At 37.6% G+C, this 17,030-nt stretch overlaps 1 protein-coding gene across 1 annotated transcript in view; it reads right to left on the bottom strand.

Annotated features, from left to right (window-relative positions):
• Positions 1-384: 384 nt before the first annotated feature.
• LOC127506682 (uncharacterized) overlaps positions 385-17,030 on the bottom strand; it is a 58,933-nt gene continuing 42,287 nt past the window's right edge. The window contains exons 8-13 of the mRNA XM_051883368.1: positions 15,703-16,407; positions 9,945-10,643; positions 8,188-8,886; positions 7,520-7,705; positions 6,919-7,107; positions 385-2,458 (exon numbers count right to left, since the gene is read on the bottom strand). Of these exons, the coding sequence (XP_051739328.1) occupies positions 2,214-2,458; positions 6,919-7,107; positions 7,520-7,705; positions 8,188-8,886; positions 9,945-10,643; positions 15,703-16,407 (2,723 nt within the window). The 3' untranslated portion in view covers positions 385-2,213. The remainder of the gene's footprint in view (positions 2,459-6,918; positions 7,108-7,519; positions 7,706-8,187; positions 8,887-9,944; positions 10,644-15,702; positions 16,408-17,030) is intronic.

Below are 17,030 nucleotides of genomic sequence, written 5' to 3'. Positions count from 1 at the left end.
TTGAGACAAATGATTATAACATGATCACATTTTGTAATGCGTATATAATGAAATAACAGACAACAGAAATGCGGTGGAGGTAATGTGGAATCTCAAAAGCTGATCATATCCAATATATATATTCACCAATATCTTATATATTCAGACTTCTGATCATATATTTTTGGGCCTGTGAATATATAACTATATTGGCAGATGAAATTGAAAAGCTGATGGGAGTGGATTTTGGCGATTCATTAATTTCCGTATATCTATGGAAAAAAAAAACAAATAAAAATGCTCTAGTTTAGACAAGAAGAATACTTATTAAAGATAATTTTGGCAAGTTTTAGGAAATCCTCTAACAAGAGACCAATGGATAGTGATTACAAATGAAATACACTGTATAGAAAGACATTTATTGTAAGGTTTTATTTAGAAAAATATGACAAGTACTGGGGAAAATGGATTATGTATATAAACCATTAAGAAAAGTGTGATGTATATCAAGATGTAGAAAATGTACTGTGATTTGACATTGTAACCCTGTAATTTGACCTTTTGTTCCATTTGCTAATGAGAAAAATTGAGAGAAAAACATTATATTACAAATGTACATGTTAGTAGTTTCACAGAGATATAAATAATACTTGATATACAGGTTTAATTTTTATAGTCATAACTTTATGCTGTTTTGTATATTTAGTAGTTAAACCTGATTTAAAATGTCAAAAGTCAAGATTATACAGCCATCACTTCATTTTCATTCTTTGATACCAATCTTTCATTTGAAAGCCACATTTCTAGCATTTGTAAAACTGCATTCTTCCATCTTAAAAATATATCTAAACTACGACATATGCTCTTAATGACAAATGCAGAACAGTTAGTTCATGCGTTCATGACCTCAAGGCTAGATTACTGTAACGCTTTACTGAGTGGTTGCCCTGCTTGCTTGATAAACAAACTACAGCTGGTCCAAAACGCAGCAGCTAGAGTTCTTACTAGAACTAAGAAGTATGACCATATTAGCCCCGTTCTGTCAACACTGCAATAGGGAGTTCTGTCAATAGGGAGCCACCCTATTAAACATTGTACAGATTTTAAAATCTTGCTAATCACTTACAAAGCACAAAATGGTTTAGCTCCCCAGTATCTGAGTGAGCTCTTAACACATTATAGTCCTTCCCATCTATTGCGATCTCAGAATTCAGGCCAGTTGATAATACCTAGATTATCAAAGTCAACTGAATCCTTCTCCATTTGGCACCTAAACTCTGGAACAATCTGCCTAGCATTGTTCGGGAAGCAGACACACTCTGTCAGTTTAAATTCTAGACTAAAAAACGCATCTCTTTAACCTGGCATACAGATGACACATTATCAATTTATGTTTTCAAATCCGTTAAAGGATTGTTAGGCTGCATAAATTAGGTCAGCCGGAACCGGCAACACTTCCTATAACACCAGATGTACGCTAATATTAGTCTCTCTGTTTATCCCGAGGTTTACCGTAGTCAGTCGGATCCGAGCCGTATCCAGGTGAGATTGAGGGCCTGCACCTAGACACAACCACAACGCAGCCCTGAAGTGTCAGCAGAGATTGTGTCAACTAGATCATCCCGTGAAGGCCTCATCTGCACAACAGCCAGTGGCACAGATTCCCAACAAACTGTCCCATACCGGTGTGATGAATATGATTTTCAACTAGATGGAACTGGATTAAATATTTTGACTGTCCCAATCGGATTTATGACCTGTAAAGCTGCCTGAATCATAATCATGCACTGTTCGTTGCTGGCCAGAGGAGATTAACTGGCCCCCCCAACTGAGCCTGGTTTCTCCCAAGGTTTTTTTCCCCATTTTTATCACCTGTTTGTCACCTGATGTCACCTGTTGGATCACCTTGCCGTTGTCACCTGTCACTTGATATTCAACAATGTTTTTGATCTGTCTGCATTGATGCCATTGTATGCGAACTGAACTGAGCTGGACGATGACATCACTGTTTTCTCCAGTGCTGATATATAAATAAATGAACTAAATTAATAACTATTGATTTTTACAATGGAATGAATCAATACTGAATTTACTTAAGCTGGACAATGACACCATTTTCTTTAAGAGCTGCTGTGCAGCCAAAATTATATACCAGTTATCACTGTAAAGCTGCATTGTAAAAAGCGCTATATAAATAAAGGTGACTTGACTTGACTTCATTAATTCAACATCATTCATGTCTTCTCAGTGTCTTCGTGTTCATGTTTTGAGATCTTGAACGCGTCCTGTGTTTCTTTGATTTCTGAATGTTCCACAGACTCAGAAATAGTCTCAACAGACCTGAATCCTGAGCTGTGAGAGGAGACTTTTACATGTGATGAGCCTAAAGCTGAATCACTCTCTGCTCCTGATCGTGATCTGAACGAACCGTAAGCAGAACTTCCCATAGACCTTGTGTCCGATCGCTCATCTCCACTCACTGGAAAAATATAGAAACAGAACATTTCAATTCACCTTCAATGTTCCTTAAAAATGATGTAGCTACTGCATGGAAGACAATAAATAAAATAATCTAATCAAATATATTTCCATTTCCTCAGTTTTTATACAAATTGTAATATTAATATTTTTCTTAGGGTTTTTTTGGGGCAATATAATTTGATCTTGGTTTTTAATATTAATAAATTGTCTATTGGAAAAATAACGCATAATTTTTGGTACTGGTATTTCCTCCATGTACATTTTCCTCAATAAGAGGTTTTTGTTACAGTGTTATGAAATGAAAGTAGTCTGTATTTGTTAGGTTTTGCGAGTCCAAAGCTTGATTCTGACAAAAGACAATATGTTTTTGACTAAAATATTTGATTTTGACGTGACAGCTTGAGGTTTGTACAAGTTGGTGTGTAGTTCTGAGATTTATAGCTATAGTTTATAGCTGTGAGAAAATGGTCAGTTGTTTCATGAATTGTGTGTTAGCAACAGAAAAACTGTAATGGTTTGAATTACAATGAATTCAATATCAGTTCACAGATCATGTTGTATGAGGTGGGACGTCAAAACAATCACATTTTAAAGAATGTCTAAAATATCTAACAGGTCTCACAGCAAAAAACATGGAATTAGTGGCTCTTTTGCTTTAATAAAAATGTAATGTGACACCAGAGTGTACTGTATAGGTTGTTTACAATCACGTGGTTCTGGTGATGCGCAAAATTCAGATGGAGGGAAAGAAATGAAAATTAGAATGGAAGATATGGAGAAAAGTCCGTTCTTTGCTGGTATAGAAAGGTATAAACAGAAAATCACAACATATGTTGGATGTGGTCCTTATGTTACGAAGAGGAGCGATTTTTCTCCTGAATTGAAAGACTTGCCTGCCATCTAGGCGGTAGATATAGAGAATGTGAAGCTGCCGTCACGCCGTGTTCAGTTCTAGTCTGGTTTGTTTATATCGTGCTGCCTTTCTGCTAGTGAGTTTAGGGCAATATTTTGATTTTCTGTCGTGATTGTGAAAAATGTTGCCATTGTAGGTCATTTATACTGAATCGAGAATTGCATCAGGAACTTACAGGTGCATCTCAATAAATTAGTAATTTCAGTAATTCAACTCAAATTGTGGAACTCGTGTATTAAATAAATTCAGTGCACACAGACTGAAGTACTTTGAGTCTTTGGTTCTTTTAATTGTGATGATTTTGGCTCACATTTAACAAAAACCCACCAATTCACTATCTCAATAAATTAGAATACTTCATAAGATCAATTAAAAAAAGGATATTTTAAACAGAAATGTCAGGCTTCTGAAAAGTATGTACATTTCTATGCACGCAATACTTGGTTGGGCCTCCTTTTGCATGAATTGCTGCATCAATGCGGCGTGGCATGGAGGCGATCAGCCTGTGGCACTGCTCAGGTGTAATGGAAGCCCAGGTTGCTTTGATAGCAGCCTTCAGGTCATCTGCATTGTTGGGTCTGGTGTCTCTCATCTTCCTCTTGACAATACCCCATAGATTCTCTATGGGGTTCAGGTCAGGCGAGTTTACTGGCCAATCAAGCACAGTAACACCATGGTCATTGAACCAGCTTTTGGTACCTTTGGCAGTGTGGGCAGGTGCCAAATCCTGCTGGAAAATGAAATCTCCATAAAGCTTGTCAGCAGAAGGAAGCATGAAGTGCTCTAAAATTTCCTGGTAGATGGCTGCGTTGACTGTGGACTTCAGAAAACACAGTGGACCAACACCAGCAAATGACATGGCAGCCCAAATCACCACTGACTGTGAAAACTTCACACTGGACTTCAAGCAACATGGTTTCTGTGCCTCTCCACTCTTCCTCCAGACTCTAAGACCTTGATTTCCAAATGAAATGCAAAATTTACTTTCATCTGAAAAGAGGACTTTGAACCACTGAGCAACAGTCCAGTTCTTTTTCTCCTTAGCCCAGGTAAGACGCTTCTGACGTTGTCTTTGGTTCAGAAGTGGCTTGGTACGTGACAGTTGTAGCCCATTTCCTGAAGACGTCTGTGTGTGGTGGCTCTTGATGCACTGACTCCAGCTTCAGTCCACTCCTTCTGAAGCTCTCCTAAGTCATTAAATCGGCTTCGCCTGACAATCTTCTCAAGGCTGCGGTCATTCCTTTCACTTGTACACCTTTTCCTACCACACTTTCCATGAATATGCTTTGGCACAGCACTCTGCGAACAGCCAGCTCTTTCAGCAATGACCCTCTGTGGCTTACCCTCATTGTAGAAGGTCTTGATGATCGTCTTCTGGACAACTGTCAAGTCAGCAGACTTCCCCATGACTGCTGTTGGGATTACTGACCTAAACCCAGTATTTATACCCTGAGAATGGTAATTTAATAGAACTTGAAATTAAATATTCTAATAATCTGAGATACTGATTTTTTGATTTTGATGAGCAGCAAGCTGTAATCATCAAAATGAAAACAAAAGGGAAGCAGGTTGAGGAGGTGACGGGAAGACGCCGTATAGCAAATCTAATAATGTCTCTGATTGAACCTACTGCCTATCACTCGATAAAATAATCACATGTTTTTTTAAAGTTTTGTATTTTGTTTGGTTTAATAATTAACATTACATTTGTGAGTATGACTCACTCCGTTTGTGAATTAGCAGAACTTGAATGGGGACATTCTAAAATGCTTAACAAGAAAAATGCTCCATGTGGATTATCGCACCGAGACAAACACAAAATTCTGTACATATCTATTAAAGCATACTGTGTGGAGATATGCATATGAGCTCAAAAATATGAACGCAACACGTTTACATGTTAAGCGGTTTCCTCTCATGTAAAGAAAATGCTTAATGTGGCTTAATGCACTGAGACTGTGATATTAAAGAGATCAAATTCTGGACATAGTTTACTAATAAAGCACATATGTGCAGAAAAACTGATGAGACTTTCAGCATCACTTAAATTGCATAAGCCATTTTAAGCATTTTCTTTATAATGGTTTTATAAAGGGAAGAAAATACTTAATGTGTAATTAAACGCGCTGTGTTCATATTCAGGGCTCATCTTTTAATATCACTGTCTTAGTACATTAAGCCAGTGTTTTAAAATGTCCCCTAGCAGGGCCACTACTAAACTGTTCACAAGCTCCTAGGGTTTTGATTTTGGTTGTCATTTGTTGAAATAAATATAAAAATATAGTTTGTTTGTGTCTGTCTGTCCGATGAATGTGACCCATAATCTCCAATTCTCCTCCTCTGTAGTCGTGGAAAAGAAGAATATTTACAATGACAACAGTTGTAGGCCTACCAATATGCTCGTTTAAGCATCATTTAAATGTTTCCAACAAATAAATGAATCAACGTTTCTCAGCGTGTTGAACACAGTTTTATTCATATGATGGCTGAAGCAGCAGTGAGCGTCCAGCGTGTGACATGATAAACAGATCAACATTGTAAACGAAATTCAAATTATCACGCGATGCAATAAAATAGCTTATATTCCCTGCAAACGATACCATGAAGAATGTGAATGTTCCACTTAATGGCAGAATCAAAACAAAAGGTAACCAAGTATCCGTACTAATTTCAGTGTAAATAGCAGAGGGCGATCCTTCCATAATGGCGGTACTGCCCCGGCATGCAACGCGGCGTGACGTAGGTTCGCATTCTCTATACGGAATGGTTGGCAACCCTACAAATTGTGAATGAATATAACTTGCACGCAGCCGCTTCAAATCAAAACTGTTCACAAGCTTTTATGGGTTTGATTTTGTTTGTCATTTGATGAAATAAATACAAAAAAATACATTGTCGTGTCTGTCCGCTGAATGTGACCCTCTCCTCCGTGGCCATATGGGAAAGTGAATATTTACAAAGACAACATTAAAACTACAGTTACATTTACACCTTTCCAACAAAGAAATAGATCGACATCTGTCAGCTTGTTGAACACTTATTTATTTGGACATTTTCTACTGGCTGAAGCAGCAGCGCGCGACACTGTTTTCACGGTAACCAGATCAACATTGTGAACGGAATTCTACAAAACTTAAGTGAAAACACCAAATGATCATGCAATGGGATAAAATATCTTCTCTTCCCTGCAAACGATACCATACATAATGTGAATATTTAACCAAGTCAAAAACAAAAAAAGGTAAGCAGGTATCCATATTCATTTTAGTATAAGCAGATGCAAAACGCTATTAAAGGCGACAACTTTTAAAGTTAAAAAATGATATAAGTTACGTAAACGATAAAAGCTCTTTGTGGTTTCTCTGTTTGATCGATTTGAGCAACCATAAATGACGCAAAACATAGGAATTTGAGTTTGTGACAGGATTCCTATATAAAAAAAAAATCACTCCTTGCCCTCCAGCCGCATTTCGCGCTACAGCAATGACGTCATGTGCAAACAACCTATTAGTGGAAAGTGGCAAATAAAATTAAAAGACACTCACTGAGTGGTGGTAGTAACTCCATGCTGTTATATAATCTTAAGTCCCCTGACTCATGTCTTCTTGTGTGAGATGAATCTCTGGAACATGATGATCTGAAAATTGACCTGCTGTCTGCTTCTGACAGTGATCCCAATGAACCGTAAGCAGAGTTTCTCAGAGACAATGTGTCCGACCGATCATCCCCAGTCACTAGAAAAAAAAATGGAATCAGAGAACTTTTGGAAATAATGTATCTATTTTCCTTTCTTGACATACTATAGGGTGAGTCCAAATTTTGTAATTGGTGTTACAGGGTTAGGAACAAAATCTAGGATGGTGCAGGGTAGTTACTTTTTTTTCATTATAATTAGCCAATAAGGAAAAATAGTTTGTACTACAATGAATTCAATATCAATTCAAAAAGTATATATGAATTATGATTTTATTTAAATTCATTTGAGAAGCTCAAGAGTTGGGACAGGCCATTTTAAGACAATTAAGTTTGTCTAAAACATAAATAACTTGGCAATTGTGCTTCTTATGCTTTAAAAAAAATTAACGTGACACCAGAATGTACTGCATTTGTGGAAAATGCCAAATAAATAAAACAGTAGACACTCACTCAGTGGTGGTATTAATTCCATGCTGTTAAATATTTTCAGGACCCCTGGCTTGAATCTACTTATGAGAGATGAATCTCTGGATTGTGATGACCCAACAATTGACCTGCCGTCTGCTTCAGATGATCTAAATGAACTATAAGCAGAACTTCCCAGAGAACATGAATCAGGTCCTTCAGCTCCACTGACTGTAATGATGAAAGATAGAGAAGATCAGTAGAACACTGACATTATATTTGTGCATTTGGTAGACCCCTTTATAAAAAGAGACATTCAAGCATCCATTCTACACATTTCATGTGAACAGAACAGTATAAAATAATTCTGACATTCAGAAAATCAAAGGCTTAAAACAGTATAGCAGTGGACACAGATAATGTGAGTGATCATGATTCATTCAGATGGAGAACCTTCACTAAAGCACTTTGGTTCACATGGTACATATTCAATGATATTCTATGATGTGCAGGGTTGAACCTATCTGAGAAAATTAAAGATTGTGCTGGAAGATGTGTTAGAGCTCATCCAGCAGCCTGTGTGGGTATTAAGACACTAATATACTGATGGATACTATAAACTATTTAAAGCGACATCTAAAGAGTTTTAAACAAACAATGACAATAAAACACATCTGAGATAGATATTCATATAGTTTCATGATTTCACTCACTCGTCTGTGATCTGATGTCGTCTCTCTGTTTTTTCATTCTGTTAATTCGTTCTTCTGCTCTCTTTCTTTTTATCTCTTTCATGTCCTTTAAAATAATTCTGTCTATTTCTACAAAATGGCGGCCGTTGTTTTGTGCCACCGTCTCCTCAATCTTCTCCAGCAGCTCCTTGATCTGAGTGTCGTCACTCCTGTTGTGATTGTTGAGAACATGATACCTGTTCCCACATTTGTCCAGCAGCCACTGGAGATCCTGTCCTTCACTCTCAATGTGCTGCTCTATAGATGTGTCTAACAATAAGTCTCCATGAGTGAACAGAACTATAGTGTGACTCCAGACTCTCTCACTGAGAAGATCCAGATGACCCTGTATTGCTTTTCTGTAAGTCTTTTTAAATCTGTAATCCACAGGTATGATCAGTAGTACAGCGTGTGGTCCTGGAGGACACAGAGACACACTGAGCAAAATCTCCTGTTTCAGTAACTCAGGACTCTCCTCTACAGTGTGATTACTCCACCATCCTGGAGCTTCAATGACAGTGATGTGTCTGTCTGCTACTTCTCCATGTCTCCTCACACACTGAGCAGATCTCTTCAAGTCAAACTCCTCTCTGCCCAGGATGGTGTTTCCTGCTGAACTCTTACCAGCTTCTCTACCACCCATCAACACAATCCTCAGCTCTGAGAGATGTTGAGCGTCACCTGAAACAAATAGAGAACAAAACACACTGTACTCAGAGAATCCGTAAATATCTGTTCTATATATGCTTCATTAAATCTCTCAGTAAGTAAAGGATAATGTACAATCATTATCATGAAATAAACCTGTCTGAAGTGACTGTCAGATAAATTATGTAGTTTTGAAGCACTCTCTTTTGTGGCCAGCGGTTTAGACATTAATGGCTGTGTGTTGAGTTATTTTGAGGGGACAGCAAATTTACACTGTTATACAAGCTGTACACTCACTACTTTACATTGTAGCAAAGTGTCATTTCTTCAGTGTTGTCACATGAAAAGATAATAAAATATTTACAAAAATGTGAGGGGTGTACTCACTTCTGTGAGATAATATATATATATATATATATATATATATATACACACACACACACACACACACATATATATATGTATATATATATATATATATATATAATCTTATAATCTAAAAAAATATTTCACATACAGCTTGCCATCTAAAGAAATTAACAAATCTCTCTCTTGTGTGTGTTTACACAACATTGCACAAGAACCAAACTACAACAATTAATAATGGCATTACATAGATCGTGTTTTAAATTTCAGGTTGAGATATTTGACAGCTTGTTTAGTTTGTAACACTTTAAGGTTTTACGGGCCAAGCAACAGCAAGCCAAAAACTTGACTGTATTCTGAAAATAACCCCCCAAAACCACAACCAGACAAATTTATATATGGCTTAATGAAACTTAATAAACCAACCAAAAAGCCTTTTTACAAAACATTCACACTGACAGTTGAATTCTCATTCATTTGCAAAAATGGGAATTTGTGCTTTCTGTTGTTACGAGCGACAGACTGATACACCAGGATACAGTAAGAAGGCAGGATCCAGGAACAGGATCATGATTACTAGTGAGGGGGAACACCCACCCACCCCACCCCCAGAACGTGATTTGCAGGGCCTCCTCCCAGAGATTTGCTTAGGGCCCCCAATAACGTAAACCCGCCCCTGGTTGTCATGACTCTCCAGTTTCATAAAAAGTACATTTTAGACTCACTCATTTGTGCTCCGATGTCATCTCTCTGTTTTTTTATCTTCTTCATTCGTTCTTCTGCTCTCTCTTCCTCTGCTCTTCTTCTCTCTTTCATCTCCTGTAAAATCATTCTGTCTATTTCAAAATGGCAGCCGTTGTTTTGTTTCTCCTCAATCTTCTCCAGCAGCTCCTTGATCTGAGTGTCGTCACTCCTGTTGTGATTGTTGAGAACATGATACCTGTTCCCACATTTGTCCAGCAGCCACTGGAGATCCTGTCCTTCACTCTCAATGTGCTGCTCTATAGATGTGTCTAACAGAGAGTCTCCATGAGTGAACAGAACTATAGTGTGACTCCAGACTCTCTCACTGAGAAGATTCAGATGATCCTGCACTGCTTTTCTCTCAGTTACTTTAAATCTAGTGTCCACACGTATGATCAGTAGTACAGCGTGTGGTCCTGGAGGACACAGAGACACACTGAGCAAAATCTCCTGTTTCAGTATCTCAGGACTCTCCGCTACAGTGAAATTACTCCACCATCCTGGAGCTTCAATGACAGTGATGTGTCTGTCTGCTACTTCTCCATGTCTCCTCACACACTGAGCAGATCTCTTCAAGTCAAACTCCTCTCTGCCCAGGATGGTGTTTCCTGCTGAACTCTTACCAGCAGCTCTATACCCCATCAACACAATCCTCAGCTCTGAGAGATGTTGAGCGTCACCTGAAACAGTCGAAGAATGGAACACACTTATGCAAAATGATATTGTTCTAGGAATCTCTACAATATCTGCTCTATATACATTTAGTAAAATCCTTTAGTAATAAAATAAGTAATGGATCATGTACAGTCATCATCATTAAATAAATCTTTCAGAGTGATCTGGACACTGAAGTGACACTGATTTGTATTATTATAAACAATGTACATGAAATAAGCAGAGATTTTAAGCATTCTTGACAAACAAACACTAACAGGTTTAACACAATTACCCAACCCCACTAAACACGTCCAAAAGACATCAATTTAACGACTTTGTCGAACGTTCAGAAGACGTCCACTGAGGAGCCAGACTTATAGTTAAGGCGTCTTTTATGACATTTTCTGAATGTTCATGGAACCTCTGTGGGCTACAAGGTTAAAAACTAGTTTAAATATCCATTGGGGACGTATTTTCAACGTCTTATAAGGTCTCATTTGGACATCGTTTATACCGTTTCTGGACAAAATAAACACTCTCAGGATGCATTAAATTAAAACATGTTTATTTCAATGTAATTTCCATTTGTAATTGCACAGTAACTCAGTGTGTGTTTGTCAGAAAATCATGAATATAAAAGAAACAACTCAAAATACAGAGGATAACTACAAACAGTTTGGATTTAGTTGGGTCAGTGTTAATAGAGAGTCTGGCAGGTGGAAATGGAACTGACTTCTGTTCAGGCTGTCACAACATCTGTCATGATTCTCTGTCTTCACGAACTGCCCTGAAACACAATTCAAATATAAACGATTATAAATAAAAAATATAACTTTACAATGCTCATTTCGGCCCCAGTGGTGAACATATGTTCAGAAAATTACACCAGACTGAAATGTAGTATTTCGTTAATTATATTTTTAGGAACACGCCAAGAACACCAGATAAAGCTTAGAAAATATGAAATATATTATTGTGATGTTATGTGTTAAGTGACAAACTTAAATAACTAAAAGAGGTCAATTTAAATTTACCTCAGACAGTAGGCTATACTAGGACCGCCTTACGTGCAAAATAACCAACAGGGAATTATAAAATTACAAAAAGTGTCAATCAATAACTTCATAACACATAACAATATAAATCTTCATAATTTGTCTGGCAAAACGGCGAATAAAAATACATTTATAATGCTTACCTTTTCCTTTGCACCCGTCCGCGTCTGGCAAATGGCTGCGTCGAAGGCTGTTCCTATCAGTGGGGTGGGGAACGTTGATCCTGGAGGGCCATTGTCCTGCAGAGTTTAGCCCCAACCCTAATTAAACACATCTGAAGCTAATCAAGGTCTTCAGGATTACTAAAGTTACAGGCAGGTGAGTGTTTTTTTCAGGGTTGGAGCTAAACTCTGCAGGACAATGGGGTCAACGTTCCCCACCCCTGCTAGGGTCCCATCCTGTGTAGGCTTTTTCAAATGTCCTCAACGTACAGTAGAATTAAGTACATTACATGTTAGTTGCTATATCTTTTCAGACTGATCAGAGGTACAATTTTCGTAAAATTAAAGAAAATTATCGTAAAATTATCTCATTCAAGCGAGCACAAGAACGCATTAAAGAGCTTCTTTGTTTGAATGTTTATGTGTATGACTGTGTTATTGTGTTAATGATGTGTGGCATCTGTGCAAAGATTTGTGCATTAAAGAGCTGCGTTGTGTCGCTGGCGCTGCTGCCGCTCTCAGCATGAGCAGATGAGAGAGAGAGAGATACAAGACAGCTGCACGGAGCGATTTCCAGAAACCTTCTGTGAGAAAACGTTAATATAGAGTGAAAAGCCATCTACAGTCTCAGTATTGATCGTGTGATTACATGTTTTACACAGTTTATTGAACAGGTTAGTTGATCGCCTGATATGATGTTACACACACACATTCACACAGTTGACGAGCCGAGCCGCGCCTCTTAAAGCGGCAGTGACTTCAGTTCCTTCATAGATGTATTCAAGCAGATATTTAATCTTCTGAATTAAGACAACATTTCAAAACTCACATGTAAGCAAATGCTGTTGTCAGTATCAAACAGTGACAGCGAACGAAGCATGCATATTTGTATTACTGTTAAATGCCCTTTTAATTATTGCCATATTATTTTCCATGTTGGGATTTTTTTTATTATTATTATTTGTAATTATTATGACATAATGTTTAAATAAACTGTGGAATAGTAACAACATAAATTACAGTTATTGTTTATTGGTAGGTTAAATAAAGTTATACTGTAAGCCACTATAATTGACTAATCAGAAAATAATAGATTCAATGTAAACAAACAAAATATGGTCACTTTATATTAGGTGTCCTTGTGTAGTTATATAAATAACTAAAGCTGTAGATACCTGCAGGTATTTTAAAAAAATATAAGTACAATGTAAAAACATTTACACAATAATTAAATGATCAATTTAAATGCTAGTACTTAGTAGTTAAAGACACTTTAAAACACTACTTGTTTGTTACATTCCTAAATACAAGAAAATATCTTTCTTTCTTTCTTTCTTTGTGGTGGTGCCAGCTCAAGAACACTGAACAGACGTGTGTTGGCTCTTTTGCCTCAGGCTGCCCATCAAGGTTTTCCCAAGCTAACATCAAAGTTTGAAATTCGAACTTTAGCTTCTAGTTATAACTTTAAACACTTTGTCCTGGAAACAAAATTCTTAGGTCACCTGATTCGTATCAAAACCCACAGTAACAACTGAAAATAATTTTTACATCTGCCTCCATGATCTGATCAACATGCCAAATTTGACTGCAGCACCAACAACAGGTCAAGAGATCTGAAAATGGCTATTTTACCTCATAACTTTTGAATAATTTCTCAGACAAACACAATCTTTCCTTGCATCATGCCAAATCCACCAATACCAAATTTGCTGGGATAAGATAAATCACCTGTTCACCATTTGAAATTACGAAATTATTCATAAATATATGTTTTAAAGAATTGTGTGGAGCAACCTCAAACTGCAAGAGGTAAAGAACACTGAATATTCTGAGCTTATAATAACATATTCAGTATTGTTTATATATAAAAACTTTGAGTTTTTGTGCTTTTGAGATGCACATTGTTGTTGCTCAAATTCAGGGGAATTGCTGTTTGCAGCCCGAGGGCATTGCTAGTGGGGGGTGTGGGGGGTAATTTTTCACTTACTCATCTGTGATCTGATGTCGTCTCTCTGTTTTTTCATCCTCTTAATTCGTTCTTCTGCTTTCTCTTCCTCTGCTCTTCTTCTCTCTTTCATCTCCTGTAAAATCATTCTGTCTATTTCAAAATGGCAGCCGTTGTTTTGTGCCACTGTCTCCTCAATCTTCTCCAGCAGCTCCTTGATCTGAGTGTCGTCACTCCTGTTGTGATTGTTGAGAACATGATACCTGTTCCCACATTTGTCCAGCAGCCACTGGAGATCCTGTCCTTCACTCTCAATGTGCTGCTCTATAGATGTGTCTAACAGAGAGTCTCCATGAGTGAACAGAACTATAGTGTGGCTCCAGACTCTCTCACTGAGAAGACCCAGATGACCCTGCAATATTTTTCTCTCAGTCACTTTAAATCCAGTGTCCACACGTATGATCAGTAGTACAGCGTGTGGTCCTGGAGGACACAGAGACACACTGAGCAAAATCTCCTGTTTCAGTATCTCAGGACTCATCTCTACAGTTTGATTCTTCCACCATCCTGGAGCTTCAATGACAGTGATGTGTCTGTCTGCTACTTCTCCATGTCTCCTCACACACTGAGCAGATCTCTTCAAGTCAAACTCCTCTCTGCCCAGGATGGTGTTTCCTGATGAACTCTTACCAGCATATCTATTACCCATCAACACAATCCTCAGCTCTGAGAGATGAAGGGTGTCACCTGCAATAAATAGAGAACAAAACACACTCATGCAAAATTATACTGTACCGGAAACCTCTACAATATCTGCTCTATATACATTTAGTAAAATCCTCTAGTAATAAAATAAGTAATGGATTATGTACAGTCATCATCATTAAATAAATCTTTCAGAGTGATCTGGACACTGAAGTGACACTGATTTGTATTATAAACATTGTACATGAAATAAGCAGAGATTTTAAGCATTCTTGACAAACAAACACTAACAGGTTTAACACACTGATCCAACAAAACCCAAGAGTCACTGGAGGCTGGTGTTTGTTGGAGTTTGTTTAGTCAATGTGAACTAGCACCAGGACACTGAAGTAAAGTCCCTCTCTGAATGGAGGTTACTGAAGTATTTAGATGTGTGTAATATTTAGAAAAGAAATGTCTTTTCATGAGAATGGACAATTTTCTTTCAAATAGTTACAATGATAACAATTTTGCTTATAAACTATATGATTTAATTTACACTGTTTATAAAACAAACATCTTTTATAGGTCAATGTTGTGTATATATATATAAAACCTTATGTGTTTCTTTTCATTTTGAGATGCACTTTGTAGTCCCTTTGAATGTTCTGTGTCTTTTGACTTGCTTTCTGTGCTTAATCTGACCAACTTTGGGGTCTTTAGAACCTACTCTATAGCGCCACCACCAGTTCAAAAATTCACTTTTCTTCTTGTTAACACTTTGTCCTGGAAACATAATTCTTAGGTCACCTGATTCTTATCAAAACCCACAGTAATGCCTCCATGATCTGATCAACATGCCAAATTTGACTGCAGCACCAACAACAGGTCAAGAGATCTGAAAATGGCTATTTTATCTCATAACTTTTGAATAATTTCTCAGACAAACACAATCTTTCCTTGCATCATGCAAAATCCACCAATACCCAATTTGCTGGGATAAGATAAATCACCTGTTCACCATTTGAAATTATGAAATTTGTCATAAATATATGTTTTAAAGAACACTGAATATCCTGAGCTTATCATAACATATTCAGTGTTGTTTATATATAAAAACTTTATGAGTTTTTGTGCTTTTGAGATGCACATTGTTGTTACTCAAATTCAGGGGAATTGCTGTTTGCAGCCCGAGGGCATTGCTAGTGGGGGGTGTGGGGGGCAATTTTTCACTCACTCATCTGTGATCTGATGTCATCTCTCTGTTTCTTTATATTTTTCCTTCGTTCTTCTGCTCTTTCTTCCTCTACTCTTCTTCTCTTTTTCATCACCTGTAAAATCATTCTGTCTATTTCAAAATGGCAGCCGTTGTTTTGTGCCACTGTCTCCTCAATCTTCTCCAGCAGCTCCTTGATCTGAGTGTCGTCACTCCTGTTGTGATTGTTGAGAACATGATACCTGTTCCCACATTTGTCCAGCAGCCACTGGAGATCCTGTCCTTCACTCTCAATGTGCTGCTCTATAGATGTGTCTAACAGAGAGTCTCCATGAGTGAACAGAACTATAGTGTGACTCCAGACTCTCTCACTGAGAAGATCCAGATGACCCTGCACTACTTTCCTCCTAGTCTCTTTAAATCCAGTGTCCACACGTATGATCAGTAGTACAGCGTGTGGTCCTGGAGGACACAGAGACACACTGAGCAAAATCTCCTGTTTCAGTAACTCAGAACTGTCCTCTACAGGAACATCAATCCACCATCCTGGAGCTTCAATGACAGTGATGTGTCTGTCTGCTACTTCTCCATGTCTCCTCACACACTGAGCAGATCTCTTCAAGTCAAACTCCTCTCTGCCCAGGATGGTGTTTCCTGCTGAACTCTTTCCAGCTTCTCTATACCCCATCAACACAATCCTCAGCTCTGAGAGATGTTGAGCATCACCTGAAACAAATAGACAACAAAACAGACTTATCCAAAATGATATTGTACAATCTTTGAAGAAAATGTTCTATATAGAAGTTTTAATGATCGCTTCATATTTGAACCATTTTTAAGAGCATAGGCGCAATAGCCAGGAAAAAGGCACTAAATATGAGTTTGTTTTAATTAAATTATTTGAACTAATTTCAGTTGTATTTAGTCAATTAAATAGCTTGTATATATAGAACTAGAATAAAATGACAGAACCACAGGAATTGTGTCATTGTACATGACAGTGATGTACTAAAAATGATCCCTGCTCACATGGATCCACAAAAATGATTAAAAACGCTGTATTGTGCATGCCAGGCCAGTAGTTGGTGATGTCACTTTGTAAAGAAACACGTACTGTAATGCGCATGACATCATCATCAATTTGAGTTTTTGCCGTTTTGCTCTTCATTGTGAGATTTTTTTTTGGCATACACCATCATCAGAACATCAGAGCAAGTTGGTCCACTCGTACAGTTTCTAACCAGCATGAAACTCACGCTGATCATCGGTGACAGATTCTGCACCAATTTCATCTCAAATGGGCCTATTGAAAAACTTCTGCCTGAAGATGTGTTATATGTCAGCTTTGA

The sequence above is a fragment of the Ctenopharyngodon idella genome, chromosome 24 (assembly GCF_019924925.1).
Source record: "Ctenopharyngodon idella isolate HZGC_01 chromosome 24, HZGC01, whole genome shotgun sequence".
Classification (NCBI taxonomy): Eukaryota; Metazoa; Chordata; class Actinopteri; order Cypriniformes; family Xenocyprididae; genus Ctenopharyngodon; species Ctenopharyngodon idella.
This window is presented reverse-complemented; position numbering and strand designations above follow the sequence as displayed.